Source organism: Mastomys coucha, unplaced genomic scaffold, assembly GCF_008632895.1.
Source record: "Mastomys coucha isolate ucsf_1 unplaced genomic scaffold, UCSF_Mcou_1 pScaffold20, whole genome shotgun sequence".
Lineage (NCBI taxonomy): Eukaryota > Metazoa > Chordata > Mammalia > Rodentia > Muridae > Mastomys > Mastomys coucha.
The window spans coordinates 84,210,796-84,236,828 of record NW_022196903.1 but is presented as its reverse complement, the minus strand read 5'-3'; the positions used below and the strand labels follow the sequence as shown (position 1 = coordinate 84,236,828).

At 46.7% G+C, this 26,033-nt stretch overlaps 1 protein-coding gene across 1 annotated transcript in view; it reads right to left on the bottom strand.

Annotated features, from left to right (window-relative positions):
• Window positions 1–13,641: 13,641 nt before the first annotated feature.
• The window catches only part of Klf15 (Kruppel like factor 15), a 38,686-nt gene continuing 26,294 nt past the window's right edge, over window positions 13,642–26,033 (bottom strand). Inside the window, exon 3 of the mRNA XM_031382551.1 lies at window positions 13,642–13,759. Coding sequence (XP_031238411.1) covers window positions 13,657–13,759 — 103 coding nt within the window. The 3' untranslated portion in view covers window positions 13,642–13,656. The remainder of the gene's footprint in view (window positions 13,760–26,033) is intronic.

The window sequence follows — 26,033 nt, the reverse complement described above, 5'->3', positions numbered from 1 at the left end:
CCCGGTTACAGAAATAAGCGGAGCAGGACTATCACCACTCCTATGGCAGCCTCTGGGAGGTGAGGTCCAGGTGGCTGTTCTCTCTCCAGGCTTGCTTAAGAGCGGAAGAGAAGACAAAAGATTAAGGGGACACAGGAGGAAGGAAGATCTTCACCTTGGGTCCAGTTCGAATTTCCTGTTGGCTAGAAATCAGAAACTTCAACAAAACTGATAAGATCAAATCGCCTACAAGATAATGAGTGTTTTCCTAAAGACACACTAAACTGTCCAAAACAACTTGAGCTAGGTGCTAACTTAGGGGCCGCAAGTTGGTGACCTTGAAGCTTAGCATACTAGCATTCCCACCATCCCTAATCTAAATGCACATCACAGACCATTGTAATTGCAAATACACTGGGTACTGACAAGTTTAACTCACGTTTAAAAACATTTCACCCACCCCTTTAGCCCTGGCACTCAGGAGACAAAGGCAGGCATCCGGATGGGAAGCCAACCTGGTTTACATAGTGAGTTCCAAGCCACCCAGAGTTACAAAGTGAGACCCTGTCTCAAAACAAAACAAACAAGGATGACTACGACAATGAAGACGACAAAAAAAAAAAAAAATCACCTCATCCTCATGCAGCTCCTCAGCAGTGCTTAAGAAAGTAAAGGGAGATCTAGGAGTCTATTCTGGCTCCAGACCCCAAGCTCTGTCCCTGAAGCCTGGAGAGACTACTTTGAACACATGACACTGCGGCTCTCAAAACCACACCTTCCTCACCGGGCTACGTGATCATAAATGAGATTCCAGAACCACAGCAGGCCGCCAAAGCAAGTGCTGTCCCCTGTGGGAAGGCTGGCAGCTGCCCTGACCTGAGCTCTACAGGCCCACAGTACCCGCAGGCTCTGGAGGGACTCTTAGCAGCTATTCAAAGTCCAGCAAACAACAAGCCGGAGCCCCTGCCTGGAGCATTCACCCAGCTTGGCACTTTCCCCAGACGGGCACCCGGCCATCTCCCTAAGCACACATTTTCCTGCGTGTCCAAGGTGTGAGAAAAGCAACACTCTTGGGGCTGGGCTCACTGGAAAGACTTGGTTTTAAAGGCTGTGTGTTTTTAACTCGATATGAAGTACATTCTGTAACTGTTGACCAAAATACCAACTGACGTAAAGCAAGCTCCTTCAGAAAAAAATATTTTGCTTGGAGATGGATCCCTGAATGCTCATGGTGGATGAAGTATCTCTTTCCCAGGCGGGCTATGGCATGAAGGCTGGGAATGGGGAGGGTCTGTCACTTCTCCCTCCCCACAACATCCCTGCAAAAACCTACTGCCACAGAAGGACACAGAAATAAGACATTCAAGGAAAACCACCAGGGAAAGGAACCCTTCCAGCTGAAGAGAGAATTCAGTAAGGTGGCCAGTTACAAAATAAACACACAAACCCTGTGGCTTGCCAAATACCCCAAAATAGTTGTAACAAAATACTCTGGGGGTAAAAAAGATTCCATTCACGATTCAGCAAGGGATGAGAAATTCCTGGGGGGAAGCTAGGCAAGGAAACACACATAGCCTTACTGAAAAAAATACAGGATTATTTAGTAAACAGAGAGACAGGGCCTGGGATAGAAAGACACATTAAAGGAAAAGATGCCCATTTGCCAGCAAGAAGTATTTGATAAGGAAACTAATCCAGAATTATGTTATCAGACATTAAAGCTAAAGGCCTTTGAACCTTAAATTCCGGATATGGATACAAGAACAGAAGAGGAAATGTGTGTGTCAGCCCGAAGCACAAACATTAGCACGTGAAGACATGACCTTCCAAGTCTGCTGAGGGAGCTCTAGGCTTTTTTCCAATAAACCACTTGGGCTCGGGCTGGGGGTGCAGCTCTGTGGTTGAGTGCTTGTCCCATGCCTGTGAGATCCAGACCCAGCACCGAAGAGGGTGGGGGAGCCGGCAAGTGGCCAGCCCTTGAAATCAAGTTAGATTCCTCTTTCTTGTTCAGGTGGATTAAAGACTCAATGCAACATGAAACCACACAAACATCCGGAGCATATTTCTGTGAATATTTCTATAATCTAGGAGGAAAGAGAGCTCAGTAAACACAACTCCAAGGTTGAAACGATAAGGTAAAAGGTGACTGGATCGGTTCAGAAAAAACGGTCCAAATTTCTCTGTGTCAACAGACACAAGCATTCTCTGCATTAACCATGGACTCTGTCAGGGCTGAAGCAATGGCTCAGTGAGTAAGAGCCCTGGACATTAGAGGGCCAGGGTTCAATTCCCAGCACCCACGTGGCTACTTGTAACCATATGTAACTTTAGTTCCAGGGGATCTGTCACCCTCTTCTGGCATCCACAGGCGCTATACATCTTACATGTGGGTACACATATACATAAATAATTAATTTAAAAGAATTAAAAAATGGACTCCACCTAGCAGCTCTCACTTATAGCCCCCCCTTACTTCAGAAGACAGACCATCTAGTCTTGAGGATTCAGCTGGTGGCTGAGAGCAAAAATATAACTCCAGCCTTAATGGATTTTACAGTTCTTTGGCTCTGAATGTCCCCAGAGGCCATCTGTTAAAGGTCCCCAGATTGGTGCTAGTGGAGGCAGTAGAACATTTAAAAGGCTGATCATGACTGGAGGTCTTTGAGTCCTTGGAGATTGCCAGGCAGTGGTGGTGCACGCCTTCAATCCCAGCACTTGGGAGGCAGATGCGGGTGGATTTCTGAGTTCGAGGCCAACCTGGTCTGCTGAGTGAGTTCCAGGACAGTCAGGGCTACACAGAGAAACCCTGTCTTGCAAAACCAAAAACAAACAAATAAACAAACAAAACAACAAAAAAACAACGAAAACAAAAACAAGACAAACAAACAAAAAAAACCAGAAAACCAAAAAAAACCCCAAAAACTTGGAGATAAGCTCTGGAAAGGAAACATCTCTCTGACTTCTATGGAGTGGGCAGTTTTGCTCCACCAGGTGTCATTGCCATGATACCCAGCCCTCCCTCAAAGCAACATGGCCAGCTGGCCATGGTCTGAACCCTCTGAAAACATAAGCCAAAACAAGCCCTTCTTTATAGTCAACTGTCCCGGTATTTGTTATATGATGCAAGGCTCAGGGATAGAGTTGACCTCCAGACAGCTTACAACAAATATATAGATTGCCCATTGAAAACCTTGGCCCAAGCACAAGTGAGGGCCTAGACAGGCCCTCAGTGGGCAAAGTGCTACTACATAAGGGTGGGGATTGGAATTTGGACCCCTAGCACTCAGGTAAATGTTTAGTGGGCCCGAAGGCTTGCCTGTAATTCCAGTCCTCAGAAGGCAGATACAGGGGATCCTTGAAGCAAGCTGGCTCACTAAACCACCTGAACCAGCTCAAAACTCAGTGAGAGATTCTGACTCAATGTATAATGGAAGAGCAGCCATGTAAGACACACACACACACACACACACACACACGAACATGTATATACACACTACACATACATACATATGCAAACACACACATGAAAGTGAGCCAGGGGACTGGAGAGATGGCTCAGTGGTTAAAAGCACTGACTGCTCTTCCAGAGATCCCGAGTTCTATTCCCAGCAACAACATGGTGGCTCACAACCATCTGTAATAAGATCTGATACCTTCTTCTGGTGTGTCTGAAGACAGTGACAGTGTACTCATATACATGAAATAAATAAATAGTGAGCCAGGACTGGGGGCTCATTCCTATAATCCTAGCTGAGGTTGGATGAGTGTTTTGAGTTCCAGACCAGCCTGTGCAACAGGGCAAGTTCCTATTTCAAAAAACCAAAACCACCAAAGCAAACAAAAACCTCCACAAACGCACAGGGTTGGGGACACGACTAGAGTCATTGCAGGTGGCAGGTGATAATTAACCTGGAGACTTTTTTAGGAGCTACAATCCATGAGAAGAAGCCATCTGGAATCTTCTCTGGAACCTGATGTGGATCCTTTTTAGGGGCCTCTTCCTTCTCTGTACTTTTTTATTTAAACCTCTTCAGCATCCCTCCATGATCCAAGTCAATTTTCTTTAGTTTGTACTACCAATGAAAGGGTTTTTGGTTTGTTTGTTTTTGCTTTTAAAGAAGAAAACACTAAACAGTGTTGTAAAGGAATAGTCCTAAATACAGAGATGGGGTGAGGCATGGGTAAGCTGTCTACATTTGAACAGATTTTTATTTTAAAGTCAGCTAAAAAGCTATTGGCTCTCCACTTAGGAAGATATAAATGATTTTCTTTTAAGTAAATATATTTAAATAGAGAATTGAGCATGGTTAAACTCGGTGTACAGAAAATTCAAGGATATGGGGGGATTCATGATCTTGACAAGGGAAATAAATGGCTGGGAGAAGGCTAGCCCCTGGAGAGGGTGTGGCTCAGGCTGTCCAGGAGATGAGAGACAGGGATGCTGGGGAGAGGATAAAAGGGAAGCGGTGAGCTGAGCCTGAGACAAAAGCCTCGAGGGGCTGAGGATAGTCAAGCATGCCCAGGCTGAGCTATGGTCACACCTCTAGAGGTAGGTAGGCCTTGGATCGGCTAGATGGGGACAGGGGCTAGAAATACAGAATCTGTTGCCAGGCTCCCAAGTTTCAATCCAGTGTTCTCTCCAGCCTTGTGTTCCTAGGTGCATACCCACCAGTGAGCCACCAGTGAGCCACCAGTGAGCCACATCTCAGCTTCCTTTTGTCTGAAATGTGATAGGAATACCCTGCGGGCATTCAGGCATCCAGATCCACACTACAAGGCTTGTGAAGTGAGGCCATGCATCTCTATTCTTTCCCTCTAAGGTAGCCATTCTCAAACTGTGAGTCAAGACCCATTGGGGAGGTCACATATCAGGTACCCTGCATATCAGATACTTACATTAAGATTCATAACATTAGCAAAATTACAGTTATGAAATAGCAACAAAAATAAATTTATGGTTGGGTCACCACAACATGAGGAAATGTATTAAAGGGTCACAGCATTAGGAAAGTTGAGAACGGCTTCTCTAGGATTTTGCATCCTCTGGTACCAGGGAGCTAGAGGTAGAAGAGTCAGAGGATGCCCTGTCCCCACCCTCCCTGGGGATTATCTGAGCAGCTCCTTCTCCCTTGTCCTTTCAGGCCCAAAGGGTGGTAGTAGCTCATATCTTGCTAGTCGGGGACCTCACTATCTCTTGGCCTTTTGCCTGATGCTTGTGCCCGTATGGCCTTCAGTCCCTCCCCAGAGCTTCCCCTGGCTTCTACTGGTATGAGCTTTCTCTCTATCTAGTAGAACTCTGCTGTGCTTTCTTCTAGGACCTTCTGAGGGCCATCAACCTCTGACTAGTAGTAGATAACCTCAACCCCAGCAATGACCTTTGAACTCTGGGAAGATGCCTATGTCCTTGGACTGATCCTCCATGGCACTAGCTATCTTGAGCAAGACTATCAGCACTCTTGCATGAGAGATGGTACCCAGTGCCCACTTCCCCATGGGCAGAGGGGGCACAATCTTCAGTGGTCTCGAACAGATTCTGCTCATCATTAAGCAAGAATCTGCTTCACTGGAGACTGATGACAGCTCTCCTCAAGCCCCTGCCATTTTAATTTTAATAGCTGCAACCTCTAGAGACCCTCAACAAGAGACAGCCATTTGGAGCATTCTCTCACGGAAGGAGGGGCGAGGCATGGTCATTACACCCTCACCTGAGATCCCAGACACTCCCACTTGTACCCCACTCCCAGCTGTGTGCAACTCCACCCCAGCTGCATCTGGTCTTTGGTAGATCTTAAGGGAATAGAGAGTGGAACTGTGATTTAAAGGAGTGGTCATGCAGTTGTGGGGAAGTCATCATCCTTGGGGAAGTCGTCATCCATGCTGGGGAGAAACATTCTAGTGGTACACTGATGGGAGTCACAGATGCTTCTGAAAGTAAGCTCTCCCCAACCCCCATATTCCTGTAAGTAAGCCTGGCACCCTTCACTAGATAGACTCGAGGGCCCCCGACTTTGCTCTGCTGTCAGTATCCTATCTAGATGTGTGGATGTCTGCTACATCTTCAGGAAAAGTTAATGGAGCTGAAGTATACAGAAGGTGTCCCAGGCAGTGAGGGTCCAAACATCCTTAGAGGGGGACAGTCTCAGATCTGTGGGCTTGTCCCCCAGCCTTTCTTCCTACTCCTCCATCCCCTCTCTCCTTCCACCTGCCCTGTCCCTCTCCCCCATTCCCTTTCCTTCTGTCCTTACCTCCTCTTTCTAACCGTCTTTCCTTCCCTTTCTTCCTCCAGTCTTTCTCTTCCTTCCTTCTTTCTTCCATCCTCACCCATCCTTTCTGTCGTTCCTTCCTCTCTCCCTCCCTCCTTCCTATCTTTTCTTTCCTGGGAGTCTGGGGTTGGAGGGGTCTGAAAAAAATACAACTTAATACTAAAATGTCAAGCAAACATGGTCAGCTTCTGACACAGTCTCTACTGCTCAGACCTTGCAGGCCAACGCTTATGAAACAACAGTAAAGTTTCCATGTTGCAAATGAGAAATATTGCCCAACAGCCCCCGAGAGATTCCCTTAGCTCAGTGTGGGAAGGAAGCCCGTGATTTCATGCCTTTTTACTCCCCCGACACTCACATCCACACTCCATCACCACCTTAGGGACGCATTAAGAACCTTCTGAGAAGTGATAAGTGACACTCTGGGACACCCAGGAGCCCCAAGGGCTATGCATTCCAGTGTGTGATTGTCTTTTGGCAAGGAGTGCCTTCCAGATTGCTACAAGCAGCAGGAATAGCCCCATCCTTCACAGAAGAACCACAGGAGCAGGGACACAGGACCAGAGAGGCTTGGGACACTGAATTCTCCAGGCCACCAGGAAGCTGGCAGGATAGGGTGAGCTCAATAACTGTCCTCCAGAAAACAGGAGGAGAGCACTCAGCACCCGATAGCTCTGGTCACAGACAGCAGGAGGAACCACTAGCTCTAGCTGTTCAAATCTGAGGAGCTAGGAAAGGGACCTCAGAAAACATCAAGATCAGAGGAGAGAGAACATGAACATTCATCGGTGGCCTGTGGAGGGGCTGGAAGGTATGCACACTGAGGGAAGCTACCAGAAACCAAACAAAACACAAACCTCAGAGAGCTGCAAAGCACTCTTAGAACAGTTCTAGAAAACCTGGGAGTCTACAAAATGAAGTATTAACATGGTTAAGTGGGAGGGGATAAGGCACATACAGAAATAATGGGGGACTCAAAATAATTGACAGAAGAAAATGTAAGTGCGTAAACAGTGTAGAGAAGATCCACTGACTCCTTACCCAGGATCACCTACTCTAAAGTCTACTGCTGCACTTTCTGTGTCTTCTCTACACACACACACACACGCACACGCGCGCACACACACACACACACACACACACACACACGAAAGCACTCACACATGTGTACATACATGCATGCACACACAGGCAAGCACATTTTCTGTTTCACTCTCCAGCTTCAATTACCTGCAATCTGACAATATTAAATGGAACATTTTAGATATGAAATTTGTGTATTTCAAGCTGCATGCTGTTCTGAGCAGCATGATAAAATCTCTCTCTCTCTCTCTCTCTCTCTCTCTCTCTCTCTCTCTCTCTTTCTTTTGATTTTCACTTCTTCCCACTGGGGACATGGATATCTCTCCAGCTGCTGGTCCTACAGTGTATCTGCTTCCCACTCTTTAGTCACTGTGACAGTCAGCCTTAAATGTCAACTCTCGTGAAAGACACCTAGAAAGTTGGTAAAGGATATTGTTGGATGTGTGGGATGTTCACAAAGAATGTGTGGGTCATAGAATTTGGACCACTCAATGGGATGGGGACCTTGATGGGACAGAGAACTGAAGAGGAAGTGTGGGCTGACACTTCTTGAGGTAGGCATGTATGTTTAGATGTTGCCATTGCCTGTAGACAATGAGAGGTCTGCAGACTTTTCCACACCCGCGACTCCCCAGGGAGCTTCCTGACCACCAGCCTCAGACAGGGCTGCTTCATGGGTTTCTCTTTTCTAATAATCACAGTCTCTTGTGGGCAGGTGCTAGTCTCGCCAGATTGCAGAGGACCACAGTGGGACCATCCAAGCCACTTGCTCCGTCTGTAATTATCTGTACATTCTATTATTTTTGTTTCTGAAGAGAACCCTGGCCAGTCCTGACATTTAGTATCACCAAGTTTATCAGATTAATCGTCTCAGCATCAGAAACTTGTCCTACTTAGCCTTTCTGCTTGAGAGGGAGTCAGTTAGCTCATTTTGCCTAGGCTCAAGGTCCTGCCTCTTCTCACACTGTCATCGTGAGATAGTATAATGTGGTGTTTTCAGAGGTAGAGCGAGACCATGTTTGTGTACATTTTGTTACAGAACATTGCTACTTATTATAGTCAGTCTGTTCTAATTTATGAAATTTTTGCATAGTTACATACAGGAAAGCATGATATCTGATTGGCACTAGCTACAATACTCTTGGGGAAATCCAGTACAGATCAATTTGTAGGGCAGTAATATTTCTGAGGAATCCAGCTCTTTTCTTCGGTCTGATGGAGTGTTTCTCTTGATTTTCAGTTCAGACTATTCATTCCAGAAGGGATGCTCAGAGACATGTCCTGTCTGAGAACATCTTACCTCTAGGCACAGAAGGTCCAGTCCCCTCTCATTAGGATTCTAACTGTAACTGTATCAAAGTGCTGGAATCGACTGTTTGCAAGAGTTCCCACATCAAGAACTCTCTCCCTCCTCAGGTCTCTCTCTGCCCCATCCCTGCTAATTAAAGTGACACAGTCCCTCCCCCTATACAGTGTCCCAGACTGAGCTCTGTATGTCTCCCTTCTCTCTGAGAACAGAACACTCCTTAGGGAAGGGCAGGAGGCAAGGGCGGGTGGTAGAAGGCACTTTTGGAAGGGGTCAGGGCCGGTATTCCTAAGACTCCTGGGCCCACTAGGTATCCTTGGGGAACATACCCACATATCTCATTATATGCTACACCCTCTCCGGGCTGGAGACAGTATGCCAGTCATTACTGGTCCTTAGGTAACCATGATGAATATTCATATCAAAGAGGACTCATTAGGGCTGTTACAGCTGTAGTCAATTTTGTGTGAGTTTTGCCTCTCTGTGAGTTCAGCTCAGCTCAGCATTTTTTTTTTTTTGACAGATAGTTATGAGCCAAATGTGCATTTTCAGAGCCTGGTGTAATTGGAGGGGAGATGAGGGGCTGTTGCTGAAATGCAGGCTGTGTGTGTGGACACCTGCTTGCTCCACAAACCTGAATAGTTCTATCTCCCCTGTCAACTGACAGGAGAGATAGAAGTGAAACTGGACCAAAGAAACTTGGAGCCACACCTGGGTGTGCTGGGCATCCAGGGTGGGTGTGGCCTTGCTTCCATTTCTCCCTCACTCTTCTGTGGTAGTATTTGCTCTTCCCCCAGCCCCAGAAGACTGGTTACCTCACAGTGAGCAAGAAGCTTGCCTGTAGAGAATGAGAGGGAAGCCTGAGCCTTGTACATTGCCCTTGGATGGCTTTTGAGGAAACTGGCTTGAACCTAGTAAAGGGAGTGGATGGTGGCTCACCTAAGAGCCTGAACCCAACTAGGAGTGAGGTTAACGTGAGCACTCATGTCTGTCCTCAATGGACAGACAGACCTGGACTTGCGTCAGTCAGGCAAGGAGCAGGGGCCCAGAAACACTTAAGACTAACAGATGCAGAACAGGACCAAGGGAGTCCAGATGGCCTGAGAGCATAAAGATAGGCTGGCTGTTCAAATCCCAACTCTACCACGGACTCCCTGGGAGATATTTCCAAGAACAGTTCATCTCCCAGTGTTACGATTTGAGCAGCAGACAAAGTCACACCAGGTAACAGATCTTTTTGGAAAAGGGAGGCTATGCAGAGGCTGCTTCTGAGCCAGGGTGGGAAGAGAAAACACTGTTTTTTTTTTCTTTTAAATAAGGGGTTACAGCGCATGTGCATAAGGAAGATACAGGCCCCAAGGAGGCAGTGGAAATGTGGCACCTGATGATGATGTGTCCTGCTATCACTAGGTTACTAAAGGTGGGATTAGGGGTGGGGTTTTCTAACACCTGGGTCTTGGGATCTCAACTGTATCTCTGCCTAGATGCCAGTGTTTAAAAATGTATATGCACCTCAACTTAAGATGAGATCTGTGTCTCTAAAAGTGCATCCCACACAACCAACCTGGATTTCATACTTACTTTTTACACTTGTTTGTTGGTTGGTTGGTTGGTTTGTGTGTGTGTGTGTGTGTGTGTGTGTGTGTGTGTGTGTGTGTGTGTTATGTCACATGTGGAAGCCAGAGGATAACTTTCAGGAGTCAGCTCCCTCCTTTCATATGTGTCCTGGGGTTTAGACTCGGGTCACCAGGCTTGGTGACAAGCCCATTCACCAGCTGTCTCACCTGCCTGATTTCACAGTTATTTTTCAATTCATTTCTATGTTTTGTTGTCACTGGGAACAGAATTTATATCCCCTCTCCTTTTGTCTTATATTTATTTGTATTTTAGAAGGAATCTTTTGAATTTACTGAACACTTCTTTTAAGATAATTTAAATTTTTATTTTATGTGTGTTTTGCCTGCATTTATCTCTGTATATCATGTGACCATGTATATCATGTGACCATGGAGGTCCAAAGAGAGCATCATATGGCTTAGAACTGAAGTTATAGATGGCTATGAACTGCCACAGTTGTACTGGGAACCAAACCCAGGTCCTCTGCAAAAACAGAAAGCTCTCTTAACCACTGAGCCATCTCTCCCACTCCTACTGAACATTTCTTAGCTTTAGTAGCTTTCGCATGCCCAAGGCCCTGGGTTTGATCCCTAACTCTGGAAGAAGAGGAGGAAGAGGAAGAAGGAGAAGGGGAACAGGAAGGGGAAGGAGAAGGAGAAGGAGAGGAGGAGGAGGGAGAAGAAGAGGAGGAGGAGGAAGAAGAGGAGGAAAGCAATTCCCAGCAAAAATGATTCTCACCTTTACTGTTAATATTTATAGCTCTGATAGTTTCTAGGAAACATCATTGGTTAGGATCTCTGATACACTATGAAGTAGTCATAGATTAGACAGGAATTTTTTTCTATACCAGAAGGCATGTGACTCCTTTGAATGCTAACCAATCACTGAGCTGTTTTACAAGGCAAAGCCTTTGCACACATTAAGATGGTTTTATCCTCCTGGCAACACTGGAGACCAAGTTCCATCATGACCCAAGGTTAAAGGAGCTGGAACATGATGAGCACTAAAGGAGACTGTCCCACAGCTATGAGATGGGACTGGATTTAAGTCCAGAGCTGTCTATACTGTTCTGCGTGTTGTTCTGATCGCCCCTCCTCTCATAGCTCAGTGAGGGTAAGTATGCTTCAAGCCCCTGCATGATCAAGTTCAAAACTTTGAACGCATGCCCACAAACTTATTTCTGATTCCTAGTTGTCCTGAACAGGTTTCTATCACATGACAAAATACCTGGCTTGGGAACATGAAAGGAGAAGAGACAGTGGATTCTACTGTCAGAAGACTGAGCCCACCACATCTTGGCTGCACTTTCTGGGCCTGATATGAGGTGGTATGACCTGGCAGAAGGGTGATGTGGGTGGAAGCTGACTTCATGGCAGTCAGGGAAGGAGAACAGAGAAGCCAGGGCAGGATATAACCCAAGGGCATGCCCCCAGTGACCTACTTCCTGCTTTTAGGCCCTGACTCCTAGTATTTCTACCACCTCCCAAAATAGCATCCACAGCTGGAGATCCAGACTGCAACACTTGGGCCCACGGGGACTCCTTATATGCAGCCGGAACATGACTGACTTTGAAGAATTGTCTTTGTTTCATAAACACAATTGTCTGTTTCTCACTATGCCTAATAATCTAGTGTGTTGTATTGATCAGTTTTGTAATGATTCATGCCGCATTACTTAGTGGTCTTTAATTTTGTCACAGTGGATTATTTTCATATTCTGCTCTATTTGTTTTGCTGAGATGTGAGATTTTTTGGATTCTACACTATTTACATTTTAAGTTCTTTAGAAAATCATTTTGCCTTGAGATGTTTAAATGTCCACATTCTCCTTGTGTGAGGTAAATGGGGTAAAATGTTCTTTATCACGCTTTTCCTTCTGGCCTCTTGTATGACACCTCTGATATTTCACCAAAACTCTTAGTCCCCTTCCTTTAGTTGGGGCCAGGGTTTCCACTGTGGCCATGGAAGCCATGGGAAGACTTAGGGGTGGTATCAAGAGCTGCGGAAAGAGCCTGGTTTCCCAGCCGGGAGAGGCTGAGTCACTTGAAGTCTGTGTGAACTTGATAAGTCTGCCTCCCTGTATGGACCCTTTTGCCTTTTCCCAGAGAAAGAGAGGCTCCAAATGGGTGCCCCCAGCTCACTTACTTCATTATCTTGAGCCTGGCTCTCAACCCCATGCCTGGGGGGAGACAGAGCGCCTTTGAGCTCAGGCTGGCGTGCAGGAGGGCTGAGTCCTGGGCTACCAAAGTGTCAAAGAGAGAATGCTTTGAAGAGGCCCCGCCCTTCCTGGGGCTAAGGCTCAGCTCCTGTCAGCCCTCAGGGATTCTGCTGTGGTGGGACAGGGGTATTCTTGCCAGCGACTTGTGTGTGCTTTCTTCTTTCCTTAACACCCCCCGCCCCCGTTTCCTCTATAGCCCCTTGTATGAGCTTTACTGGGGCTACAGAAAGAGGCACTGTTTGGTCTGGAGCCAACACAAACTCCAGCTTGCTCTGGAGCCTCTGTCCCCCACTTGAGACTCAATCACCACAATCAATCTGAGCATGGGAACTGCTCTTAAGGGACCCACAGCCCCTGGCTCTGAGATGCTGGTCAACACCCTAGCCACTGCTGTGTGCATAGCTCAGTCTCACAAAAGAAGAAAGTCCTGATTCATTCCCTCTATACCAGTACTTCTCCGACCTTCCTAATGTTGTGACCTTTTGATACAGATCCTCATGTTGTGGTGACCCCCAACCATAAAATTATTTTCATTGCTACTTCATAACTATAATTTGGCTACTCGTATGAATCGTCATATAAATACTTCTAGAGACAGAGTGCGGCAAAGGGGTCAGAACCTACAGGTTGAGAACTGCTGTTCTGTACCCTAAATACCACATACAGAAGCATTTGTTTCTCCTGCTCCCATGAGCCTGCTGTCCCACTACCCCCTAGCCTTTAATTCCACCTGGATGTTTGACTCCTCTCTCCTGCTTCAGTCTGCCTAGCATTCAGAGCAGACTCCACACTGCCCTGCTGGGTCCACATTAGTTAATGGCTCACCGTGCATCGCTGCATCGCTGCCCACGATGGCACAGGTCTCTGCCCCCACTTACCCTCCTTTATGGGTAGGCAAAGTTCTACTGCTATGAACAAAGTAAGGGTTCCCATGTGACACCCTTAGTTACATGAAACTTCCCTCAAAATCTCAGCCTCAGGGTTACCAAGTTCTATGGCCATCCTCCCACTCCTGGAAACCTCTGGGGAAATCACACAGGGGACAGGAAGGAGGTGCGGGGCAGAGCAGCACACAGGGCAATGTGTGAGCGGTCATGCAGGTGGCAGCAGGATGGGAGAGTGGGCCACGGGGAAAGGGATAGGGCCCACTGGGTTGCAAAGAGTGGGCTGGCTAACTTGAGATGTAGGGCTCAGATGTCTTCTTTCTGTGTAGGATAGATTTTGGAGGCAGAGTCAGCAGGAACACTGGAGGAAATACCAAAACGGCCTGCGGGTTCAGGACCTCTTGTTGAGCTGGGGAAAAAAGAGGAACAGGCTTGGTATGGCCAGGAGAATCTCAGGCAGAAGGTATCTTAGGCTACTGCTGCTGCAAACCATCCACATCTCTGTTCATCATCAAAGGAAGCCAGGACAGGAGCTCTAACAGGGCAGGGACCTGGAAGCTGGAGCTGATGCAGAGACCATGGAGGGGTGCTGCTTATGGCTTGCTCCCCGTGGCCTGCTTAGCCTGCTTTCTTATAGAACCCAAGACCACCAGCCCAGGGATGGCACCACTCACAGTGAGCTGGGCCCTCCTCCATCAGTCACTAAGAAAATGCTGTGCATTTTCTGTCATTGATATCACTGCAAAAGCTCCCTTGCTTTTCACAATGTGACACTTTCTCAGATTAACATCATGCACTCTCAGCAGGTCTGAGGCAATGCCCTTCTCACCGTATCAAATCAACAGATACATGTCATCAAGCCTTGAACCCAGTGACATCATCCTTGATCTCTTAGTGAAGGTGGGGCCCGGCCAGGAGTTGCCATTATAAGCTTACTTCATAATCACCAGACATTTAAGGGTGACACTCTGGGACCTGACAGAGACTCCCCTGCTTATGCTTGAACCTGCTAACCCTTCTGTCCACTCCTGGCCTGCAGCTACACATCTGCAGTCTCCTATTAAACAGCTCATCCTTCACCCCTTCCATATTTATTAATGGGAAGTGCTCGGTGTGGAAGAGTTAAGTATCAATCATTAAGCCACACGCTGGCCAGCAGGGCACAGAGGAAGAGCAAAGGCTGCTCAGTCACTGTTTAACTGGCACCACTCTCTGCCCGTGACCTGACCCTTGATTGCCTTTGCCCTCACTGGCTCTGCCTCATCGCTGCTGCTGAAGTCAGCATTCTGTCCTAGGCCTTGCAGGACCTTCCGCACAGCAAGACCTAGTCCCTTCTCTCCTCTCAGCCTCTCTGCTCGTTGTCCTGCCTGAGAGGAAACTTCCTCTCAGAGCTCCCTGTCCAGTACGAAAGTTCCTAGTGTCCCCCAAACCCATAGCACCGATTCACATACACACCTACCCACACTTGTTTACAGATTCACATTCACACATTTATACAAGCATGCACAGATACATATACACATTCATTCATAGCTATTATACATATATGTATGCCTACTCACACATATATGTATTCATGCATACATAACTAGCCATACACACATATATGTAGACATATACACACATATACAGATTCAATTAGGGCCACGTGCTTTCACACATACATGTATGCTTTTAGGCATAGATAGACATACATGCCCAGATACACACACACATACACAATTGAATCCCAGATGTTTGCTCCTGGTAGTAAAAGCTAACAGTAATATCCGGTCTCAGCAGCCCCCTTACTGCTCCGTGCAGCTAGAAGGACAGGTACTGTTGTTGGCCTGGTCCCCAGGAAGCCTCTCTTACTCCCCAGCTTGTATCCAGGAGGTGGCATGGCTGGAGTCCTTGGCCTGTTCACTGAACTACCACAATCACACAGCATCTGCCCTACCCTGACCCAGCTGCCTTCTCATCCATCCAGGGAGGTGACCAGCTTCAGATGTCTGCCAACCACAAGCTGCCTGTACCCTGACAGAGAGTCTCTGTTTGGCCAAGCTTTAGTTGGGATTCTGAACTGTCTCCAAGACCCATCTGCGCACTTGTAAAAAACGCAATTTTAGCAAGATGAAATGAAGCCAGTTTACCCTCAGTGTCTGCTCACCCAACGATGTTTTCCTGGGTCCCTCATCCTCCACCCTCAAGTGATGACCTGGCCTGGCTTCAGCACTAATCCTAGGTTAGTGTGACCACAGTCCCCCTTATTCCTGAGGTCTCTGCATCATTTTCCATCTGCTGATTCTACCTTGCTGCCTCCAGGGTGGACATGGTGTCTCCCTCATGATGGTGGGGATCCCTATTGCAGTGTCCCTGGAACAGGCCTGGCAGAAAAGAAGCTACTCTAGATAGATATTTGTGTCTCTCAATCTATCTATTGAAACAATGGGCTCCCCTAAAATGGGAATTTCCAACGGAATCTCATGCTGGGAGAAGGAAAGGGTCCCAGCTAGAGGGGAACTTTCTGCCAGAAAGAGATTTCTCACAGCTCTAACAGTTTGTCGGATCACCTTGCAGGATGAGACTCAAGGCCAGACAGTGATCATTCAACGGTGTGGGTGTGGGTGTGGGTGGGGGGACTACACCTTGTCCAGCCTACTTAGATGTGTGCATCCTTGGCCTCTGTTTAAAATTGATCTCACTTCTGGACCTGGAAGATGGACTTGAGAAGGTTCCTGCCCTGTATCTCTGTTCTCTTTCTAACGTAATCACATTAAATAAATCTCTGTTTCCAGCTTCCCAGTTTTTAATGGGCTTGTTGAGGTTGGGCAGATACATCTGATTTGGGGCACAGGTTGTGACTCCCCATATTTAACAACACCCTGATGAAGCTTTCTGATGGTGCCTTCAGGAGATCACTATGTCACTTGGAACATAGCACAGGCCCAGCACTGTGCTGTTTATGGTTGTGGTTCTCAGCCTGACTACATACAGATGATGCTAGCTCTGCTTTTTCTGTGTTACATTCATGTGCGTTAATACTTACTTCATGTTAAATACTTAGACAATATGGATGCCAATCCCTGCCTTCCTGAGATGCCTTCTGTTCAGGGACTGGTGCCCACCCTTGGGATTACAGGCATGGCCTTGGGACTTGTATTATATTCTCTGATTTAGTTTAGATGCTAAACATTCAGCCAGAAGCTCCTATTTTAAAGACTTGGTTCCAGCTTGGCAGCACAATTAGGAGACAGTAGAAACTAAGAGACAGTGGCAGATCTGAGGGCAAGTCCTTGAAGGGAGCTGAGGGACCCTGGCCTCTTCCCCTCTTTCGTTTCCTGGCAAAGGTGCCAGTCCTTGCCATGATGACCTGTTTTGCAATGAGAGCAGCTGATTGTGGCCTGAAACTTCTGAAATCAAGAGCCAAGTTAAACCCTTTATCAGTTGATTATGTCAGTGTACAGGAAGCCAAAAGACTCTCTAACCTTCTTCAAAGTCCCGAAAACACAAGAGATGCCATCTGAAGAGACTGAACATTGTCCATGAAGGCAGACAACCCCGAACCAGATAATGGACTTGATCTCATTGCTTGATATTGATATGCTGAAGGTTTTTGATCCTCTTGGTTCAATTTTGCTATATTGTATGTATCCATAATTTTGTCCATTTCTTCTAGATTTATAACTTATTAGTATACAGCTTTCCAAAATAATCACTAAAAGCTCTTGGAATTTATGTGAACAAAGAAAAGCCCAGACCCAATGGTATCTTTGCTGAATTTTGCATACAAGCTATCAACAATACTTCTAAAATTATTCTTCAGAGGGAGCCTTCCTTCTATAAGGCAGAGGCAGGTGGATCTGTGGGTTTGAGGCCAGCCTAGTCTACAGAGCAAGTTCTAGGATAGCCAGGGTTGCACACAGAGAAAACCTATCTCAAAAAGCAAAACAAAACAAAAAATCTCCCCCCCAAAAAAAACAAAAAAGAGAAACAAACAAACAAAAAATAAAAAAAAGAAAGAAAGAAAAAATGAAGAAAAAGAGAAAACTATATGTACACTGCACTGGGGATATGGGCTACCCACATGCCCAAAGTTGAAGTCAGATCCTTATTTCTTACCCTAAGCCAATATAAACTCAAAATGGAACAAAGACATTAATGTAAGACCTCAGTGTCTAAAACTACCAGGGAAAAACCAAAGAGGAAAGACTTCAAAGTATTGGCACAGCAACAGTTTTCTGAGAAGGATTTCAAAAATACAGAAAATAAAAACAAGAGCTGACAAATCAGATTATATTAAAGAGTTTTTTCAAATCCAAGGAAATAATAAATGAAGAGGTAGTCCATAGAAAGAGAGCTGATATTAGCCAGATACTCATAGGATAGAGTTTAGATATCTAGAATATAAAAGGAACTACAAAAACTCAATAACAACAAAACAGGTAAGTCAATTACAAATGGGCAAATTGCTAGGTGTGGTGTAATTCCAGCTCAGGGGGTTGATGCAAGAAGATTTTGAGTTCTAGGCCAGCCTGTGCTACATAGTGAAACTATGTCACACACATGCATAACAGAGACACACACACACAGACAGAGAGGGAGTTGTTTTGAGAATATGAAATTCAGGTGGCCAATATGTGCAAACAGGCTCAATATCACTAGCCATTAGGAAAACACAAATCAAAATTACCATGAGATTCTGGACCAAAAGGAATCCTTCCTCAATTCATCACTGGCAGGCATGTAAAGTAGAGCATAGTTATTATGAAAAACCATATGGAAACTCCTCAAAATACTAAAAATAAAACCATCACATTATTTGGCTCTCCCACTTCTGGATATTTATCCAAAGGAAATGAAGTAGGCATATAAGAGATGGTTTTTAGCCATGTGTATTGGTGTTCTACTTATGTAGCTTAGTTATGGACTGAACAGAGGCACCTGCACACAGACAGATAAAAATGGAGATATGCTCTTTTTAGGCAATGGAGTGCTGTCCAGTACTTTGCTTTGAATATTGTCCTAGTTTGCTTTCCATGGCTATGATAAAAACTGACCAAAAACAACTTCAAAATGAATTTGTTACAATTCTTCAGTTCAGGGAAAGTTTGTCATCTAGGGAAATCAAGGCAGAAACCTGGAGGCTTGCTCAGCCTGCTTATAGTACCCAAGACCACCTGACCAGGAATGACACTGCCCATCGTAGGCTGGCTCCTCCTCCATCAATCAGTCATCAAAAAGGGCCCACATAGACTTGTCTGCGGGCAGATCTGGTGGGGGCATTTTCTCAGTCCAGGTTCTCTTTCTGTCCAGATGACCTTAGCTGCGTTAAGTTGACAAACAAAAAACCTAACCCACACAAATAAGAAAGACTGCCCCACAGGCTCATGTTGTAAACACTTGGTCTCCAGCTGGTGGCACTGAGGGGCTTTATGAATTCTGGGACCGGCTGGGCAGTGGTGGCGCACACCATTAATCCCAGCACTTGGGATGCAGAGGCAGGCAGATTTCTGAGTTCGAGGCCAGCCTAGTCACAGAGTGAGTTCCAGGACAGCCAGGGCTACACAGAGAAACCCTGTCTCAAAAAAAAAACCAAAAAAAAAAAAAAAAAAAAAATCCTGGGACCTAGCTGGAGGATGTGGGTCACTGGAGTGTGCCTAGCAAGGTCATACATACCAGGTCTGGAACCCTTCCTTCTTCTGCTTTATGTCCACCATGATTTGAGCTGCTCTGACCCACTTCCCTTCCATGATGATGGACTGAATCCTCTGAGCCACAAAGAATCCTTCATCAGTTAAGTTCTGGCTGCTGAGAGCAACCAGTGCATTCAGCCATTAAAAAAAAAAAAGTGCAATATTCACTTGCAAGAAAAGCATGAACTGGGAAAGAACATACTAAGCAAAATAATCCAGATACAAAGACACATTTGGTATGTTTCCTCATATGCATGGAAACTTGTGTATGAGTAGAATTACTAGGAACTGGGGGTGGAGGCACAGCTGGAGAGGAAGATGGACAAGGTCAATGTAGGATATGTAAACATATGGAACCATCACAACAAATCCTTCTCCCAGAAGACAATCAATCAAGGCCATGAAAACACCCACAGAATGAGGGAAAACACTAGAATTTGTGTCTAGCAAGGGGTTTTAGAAAAGGCTGGAGAGGCCGGGTGGTGGTGGCGCACACCTATAATCCCAGCACTTGGGAGGCAGAGGCAGGAGGATTTCTGAGTTCGAGGCCAGCCTGGTATACAGAGTGAGTTCCAGGACAGCCAGGGCTACACAGAGAAACCCTGTCTCGGAAAATAAAAAGAAAAGAAAAGGCTGGAGAGATGATTTGGTGATTAAGATGGTTAAGAGCCCATACTGCTCCTGCAGAGGACCTGAGCCTGGTCCCCAGGACCCACATTGGATGGCTCAATCACTGATTGCTCCAGCTCCAGAGGCTCTGATGGGCTCTTCTGGCACCACATGTACATGGTGAGCATACATAAACATGGCCGAATACTCATTAAACAATTACTGAAGTCGACAGTGGGAAAGTGGTTTATACAATAAATGTTATGTTTTTTGTTATTAGACCATAATTTGAACACACACACACACACACACACACACACACACAGAGAGAGAGAGAGAGAGAGAGAGAGAGAGAGAGAGAGAGAGAGAGAGAGAGAGAGCAAATTACCAACAACCAATTGTTTTCCCGGACTGATCTCTATCAACCTTGCATGCAAACACTAATTTTGATCCCCAAAGCGAGTTTCCCAAACCCCAGTACAAAACAAGCTAAAATCCCAAAAGCCCTTGATTAAAAAAGGGCAAGTGGTGAGGGGGTAAGAGAGGAGCTCCATGGAGGTAGGTGCTCTGCCCCCCAGGCATCTCCTGCTGGCATCCTGGACAGCTTCCAACATGGTCAGAGACCCTCCAGGGCAGTGGAAGCTGGAGGATCCCTCTCCATGCCCTTCTGGCTTTCTCAGTCCTACAATTTGGTTGCACACAGAGAAGCCAAAGGAAGCAGTTGGAAGTTTCCTCCTGGAACTTATTCAGGTGCACAAGTGGTGGGTGTGATCGCCAGCGGGGCCCCTGCAGAATGGCAGCCCATGTGAATCTGTGAGCTCCTCTGGATTCCAAGATGGACCACCTGTGCTGACTTTGAGGCGATTTGGGGTTCACAGTGGTAAGGATATTGGCATTTCATGCCACGCTCAAAATAAGCTATGTAACCTCAGTGTTAGCAAAAGCCCAGGCTTCGGGATGAAGACGAAGTTTGCAGTTAAGAGCATCCATTTTGCGTAGTTTGGATAGTTACCTGACAGAACACACCCTGAGGGGTTATTAGTGACAGCTGTTCTTTGTCGATGCGCATCTTTTTACAGAGTCCAGGTGAAGTCTGAGGAAGGAGGAGGGTGAACATGGATGCCTCCTGTTCTAAGATGTTCGGTGTAACATGCACCACCCCTAAACTCCTCCTGCAGTGGAATCAGGGTGGGTTTGTCATCTCTTCCTCTGAACTTACTTGGGTGAAGCTTAGTGGCCAGAATACAGTGGAAGAGACTGGCCATGTTTGTCTAAGTTGTCCCAGGTCACCACCCTTGTGCACTTTCCCTTAGGTGTCTGGCAACACTCAGGGTTGTAACAGCAGCACGGAAGCCATGCCAGTCCATGCCAAGCCGCCACATGATGGGGTCCCATGGCGGTTGTTGTGGCCCTCATGCCAGCTGTCAGAAGTGAATGAGGACACCTTTGTTCACAAGAATTCTGCAGCCTCCAATCTTCCAGGATACTCTGGCGCTGCTGGGCACACGAACGGCATCTAACTGCGGCAGACACAGCCAACCAGCTTCCTGTGATGCCAGTGGACCCTTCAGTGTTTTTGAGATGGTCCAGTGAGTTAAGTTAACCGTTACTAATGCCAGCAGGGGTACAGCGGTCACACCTTTGGAGTTTAGGTTGAAGTGTATGTTGAGGCTGAGACCACAGGACCATAGAACTTGTCTTGTGTTTTTAGTTGGGTTCTTTATAGAGGCCATTGGTAGGGGTTGTGTTTGTGTAGTGGGGGGTGGGGAACGGACACCTGATGCAGAGCTTCCTACCTGCTGTAGGATTCTCAGACACTGAAGTTCAAGCCCCCAGGGTGGAGAGCAGCCTGCTGGCAGCTGTCTGTGTACAGCAGCTACGGAAGAAACAAAACCCCAGCTTTGTCGAAGCTTCAGCTTTTGACAAGCCCAGCCTCAAGTTTGACCAAGCCTGAAAGATTACCCTAGCAACACAGAACAGCCAGAAACAGATCACTACAGGGCTCTTCTCTTCCTTGGCCCCATTGTCCTCCCGATTTATAAACCCACATTCAGCCAATCAGAGCTCAACTGCTTCCCCATAAATTGGCCATCCTGAGGATCCAAGCCATTTTTGCCTAGGAAGGACGCCTTCAGATCCTGCTTCTTGGCTTTGCCAGTTCCCTGATGGTTTCTACTCCAAGAGTCTTCAGAGACAGACTCAAAGGCTTCCAACACCCAAGGCTTCAGCCCAGGGCAGCACTCACTGGAGTCCATTGCTGGGATTCAAATAGAGCTGCAGGCAATTCTCTCTTACCCCAGCTACCAGAGACTTGCTGGAGACTGGAGACCTGCTTCTGCCAGTCCTATGGGTGACCTGCTGGTATATTTTCCAAGGAACTGTACTCAGATGGCACCTGGAAGCCTGCAAAGAACACAGGGGTGTGTAGCATCAGCAACTTCTCACCTAGGCACCCCAAAACGTGCCCTGGCCTTGGAACTGGTACTCATAGAATCTCAGCTGGGATCCTGCTGGCACCAATGGTCTTAGAATTTTTACTACACTATCTGCTCACTCCATTATTGGAAGGGAGGGTGGACAAGAACCCAGCTAGACATAGAAGGCAGTCTCCACCTATGAACTCCTTTACCACGAAGGTAAAATTGTGTCATACATATGCTCAATCCTAATCCAATCTGACTGGTGTCCTTAGAAGAGGAGATAATGACAATGTCACACACCGATTCTGTGCTTCCACTGCAACCATTTCCAGTCAGGGCTTTATTGCTTCCTTTCTTCAGAGTTCCTCAGATTTCATTTACTTTTTTTCTCCCACTTTTTAAAAAAAGATTTATTTATTATATGTAAGTACACTGTAGCTGTCTTCAGACACCCAGAAGAGGGCATCAGATCTCATTACGGATGGTTGGGAGCCACCATGAGGATGCTAGGATTTGAACTCAGGACCTTCAGAAGAGCAGTCAGTGCTCTTAACCGTTGAGCCATCTCTCCAGCCCTTTCCCCTTCTTTCTTATGGTGAAAGGTGAGAACATTAGTATGAGCCCATTTCTCCAATTCCAGTGCAAGCATTTAATGCTATCAATTTCCTCTACTAACAAGCCATAACATTTCATATGGTTTCATTTAGTTGAGTTTAAAAGACTTAAAATTTTCCTTCTTAGTGTTTTGCTTGGACCAGAGAATTATTGAAAGTGTATTATGGGGCTGAAGAGACAGCTCAGCTGTAAGAGCTCTGGCTACTCTTGCAGAGGGCTGAGGTTCAGCCCTTAGCACCCACATGGTGACCCACAACTTCCCGTAACTCAGAAGAGGATCTGATGCCCTTTTTGGGCGTCCATGGAAATTGCACACATGTGAAATACAGACATACATTCAGGCAAACACGCATACACATAAAAATAAAACGGGGGGGGGGGTAGAAAATGTGTGATTTATTTCTCCAATGTATGTGTGCATCTTCCAAGTACCCTATAATTTCAGATTTCTTTTTTTTTAAATTTTTTTTAAAATTTTTCGAGACAGGGTTTCTCTGTGTAGTCCCAGCTGTCCTGGAACTCACTCTGTAGACCAGGCTGGCCTCGAACTCAGAAATCCGCCTGCCTCTGCCTCCCAAGTGCTGGGATTATAGGCGTGCGCCACCACTGCCCAGCTATAATTTCAGATTTCTGAGTTGGTTCTATCATGGTCAGAAATCATACTCTGTGTGAATAAAGTCCTTTTAAATGAGCCAGGTATGGGAGTGAATGCCATTAGTCCCAGGACTTGGGAGGCAGAGGCAGGTAGATCTGTGTGAGTTTAAGGACAGCCAAGTTCCAAGCCTGATCACCTAAATTCAGTCCTTGGGATCCACACAAAGGAAGATCTCACTCGCATAAGCTGTCTTCTGACCTCCACGAATGCACAGAGGCACAACTCTCCAGTCATGCACACCCAAGGAAACAATGTAATAAAGTGTGGAAGAATAGAGAAGTAAAGAGAAACGAGCTCACTGCTGAGTCAATGAACCGAGGCTTCAGAGTTGTGGGGGTCTAAAGAGATTTCCATGCATGGCTTTAACCCTAGGTGCCTTCTTGACCTGTGGACAGGAATCTCCCTCTGTGAGGAGTCTCCCTCCACTTTCTTCTGTGTGAAACTGTCATCCCCTGGGGCTCACTGGTCAGCACTGGAAGAGTTGCTCTCCCCCTGCTTTATGCTTTGGACATCAAAAGAGCCTTGGCAGCATCAAAAGGAGGCAGAGGTATGCTTCTCTTCTCCAGTGCCATTCTTTCTTCGAAGGCTACCCAGCCTGGGGATCTTTGCTCCCCTCCGCAAAGAAGTAAAAAAAGAAGAAAAATGTGGGGTCCTGATGATCTTGATTAGAGATCACACTGAGGGAAAACAAAACAAAAAACAAAAAACTCATCACGTCTGTGGCTCTTCCCACTAAAAAAGTACTGCTTTAGTGGGAATACAGACATAACCCACATCTGTCTGGCAGAACTACCCTTCCACACCAAAGAGGTCCAGGGGCCTCCAGGGTAATCCCTGGCTTCTTGGGTCTTATAGCAACTTGCCCTATTGACTGTGGTAGGCAACAACCTATTTAAAACACACACACACACAACAGCACACAAGTGCAAAGAGTGCATGCACAGCCTGCCCATGCAGCGCAGCACCCGGAAGCTCTGGGACTGGGAAGAGAATGGAGCTTGTCTCTCCCCCACAGCCCCACCTTTCCCCATCTTCCTGCCTGTCCTCAGCAACACAGTGTCTCCCTAACCCATCTTCCTTTCCTTAGGCTTCCTTAGACAGCACCTGAGTCTCCCACAGTCTGCAGGTTACCCTGGTCATGCTGCCCTCCCACAGCCCACTGCTTCCTTGGAGAAGGAAGCTCTGAAGTGGGTTTCCTGCCTCCTTACCATAAGCACGCACCCCTCTGTCCCCCCTGGTTCTGGAGCGCAGGAAGCAACACACAGAGCCTAGCCCCGGCCAGGCTGGCCAGCTTAGACCCAATCTTGCTCTTGTTCAGAGACACCTGATGAGCCAGACTCCCAGCCATGAGCAGCATCATAGCTTTGATGCTAAACCACTGTCACTCCTGAGGATGGAGCTGGAGAAGGTGATTACATGGCATGGTGACATATATGACCTGATCCACATACCTGCCTCTTGTCTAGCCATCGACTGGAGGTGCACTGAGTTTTCCTCTGGTCATTAAATCTCTTCGTAGTCATGCCATATGGACACAAAAGGTCACCGTGCCTCTATCCTATTATTGCCTCTACGATTTTATCTGGTTCTATTATATTAGCAAGGTGCCATCATTGTATATGGCTTTAGTGTCATCCTAGGCTTTCTGTGTTGAAATTTAATTGTCATTGTTGGGCTAAGGCAGCAATTAAAAAGCACCATTGCTGTCTGGGCAGGTGCCCTGAGCAGACCTGGGGCACAAACTCTGCAGCCAGTCCCATAACACCCAGAGGAAGCTCCACTCCCAGGGGCTCTAACACACACAGGATCAGAGGTGAGGAAGACACACCATCTGTCCCAACAACAGGAGTAACTGGGACCAGTGGGACCAAGGTACAAAGGAACTCTGCCAGCCCAGTGGCACTGGTTCCTTCCAGTCTGTCTGGGTCAGCCAGTGCCCTGAGCAGACCTTGGGTGCAAATTCTCAGCTAGTCCCACAACACCCAGAGGAAGCTCCACTCCCAGGCACTCTAACAAGCCCAGGATCACAGGATCCCAGCATCAGAGGAACACAGAGACAGCTTGACTCTGAGGAGTTCTGACACAACCAGAATCACAGGAAGGACTGGCTCCAGTCAGATTTAGCCAGGGCAGGTAGCAGCAGAGATGACCAGATGGTGGGGGGCAAGCATAAGAAAATAAGCAACACAAACCAAGGTTACTTGGTATCATTAGAACCCAGTTCTCCCACCATAGCAAGTCCTAGACACACCATCACACCGGAAAAGCAAGATTCAGATCTAAAATCACTTCTCATGATGATGATACAGGACTTTAAGAAAGGCATAAATAGCTCCCTCAAAGAAATACAGGAGAACACAGTTAAACAGCTAGAAGCCCTTAAAGAGGAAACACAAAAATCCCTTAAAGAACTACAGGAGGGGCTGGTGAAATGGCTCAGTGAGTAAGAGCACTGACTACTCTTCCGAAGGTCCTGAGTTCAAATCCCAGCAACCACATGGTGGCTTACAACTACCCATAATGAGATCTGATGCCCTCTTCTGGTGTGGCTGAAGACAGCTACAGTGTACTTATGTATAACAATAAATAAATCTTAAAAAACAAAACACACAAAAAAGGTTTTGCCAGGCGTTGGTGGCGCACGCCTTTAATCCTAGCACTTGGGAGGCAGAGGCAGGCGGATTTCTCAGTTCGAGGCCAGCCTGGTCT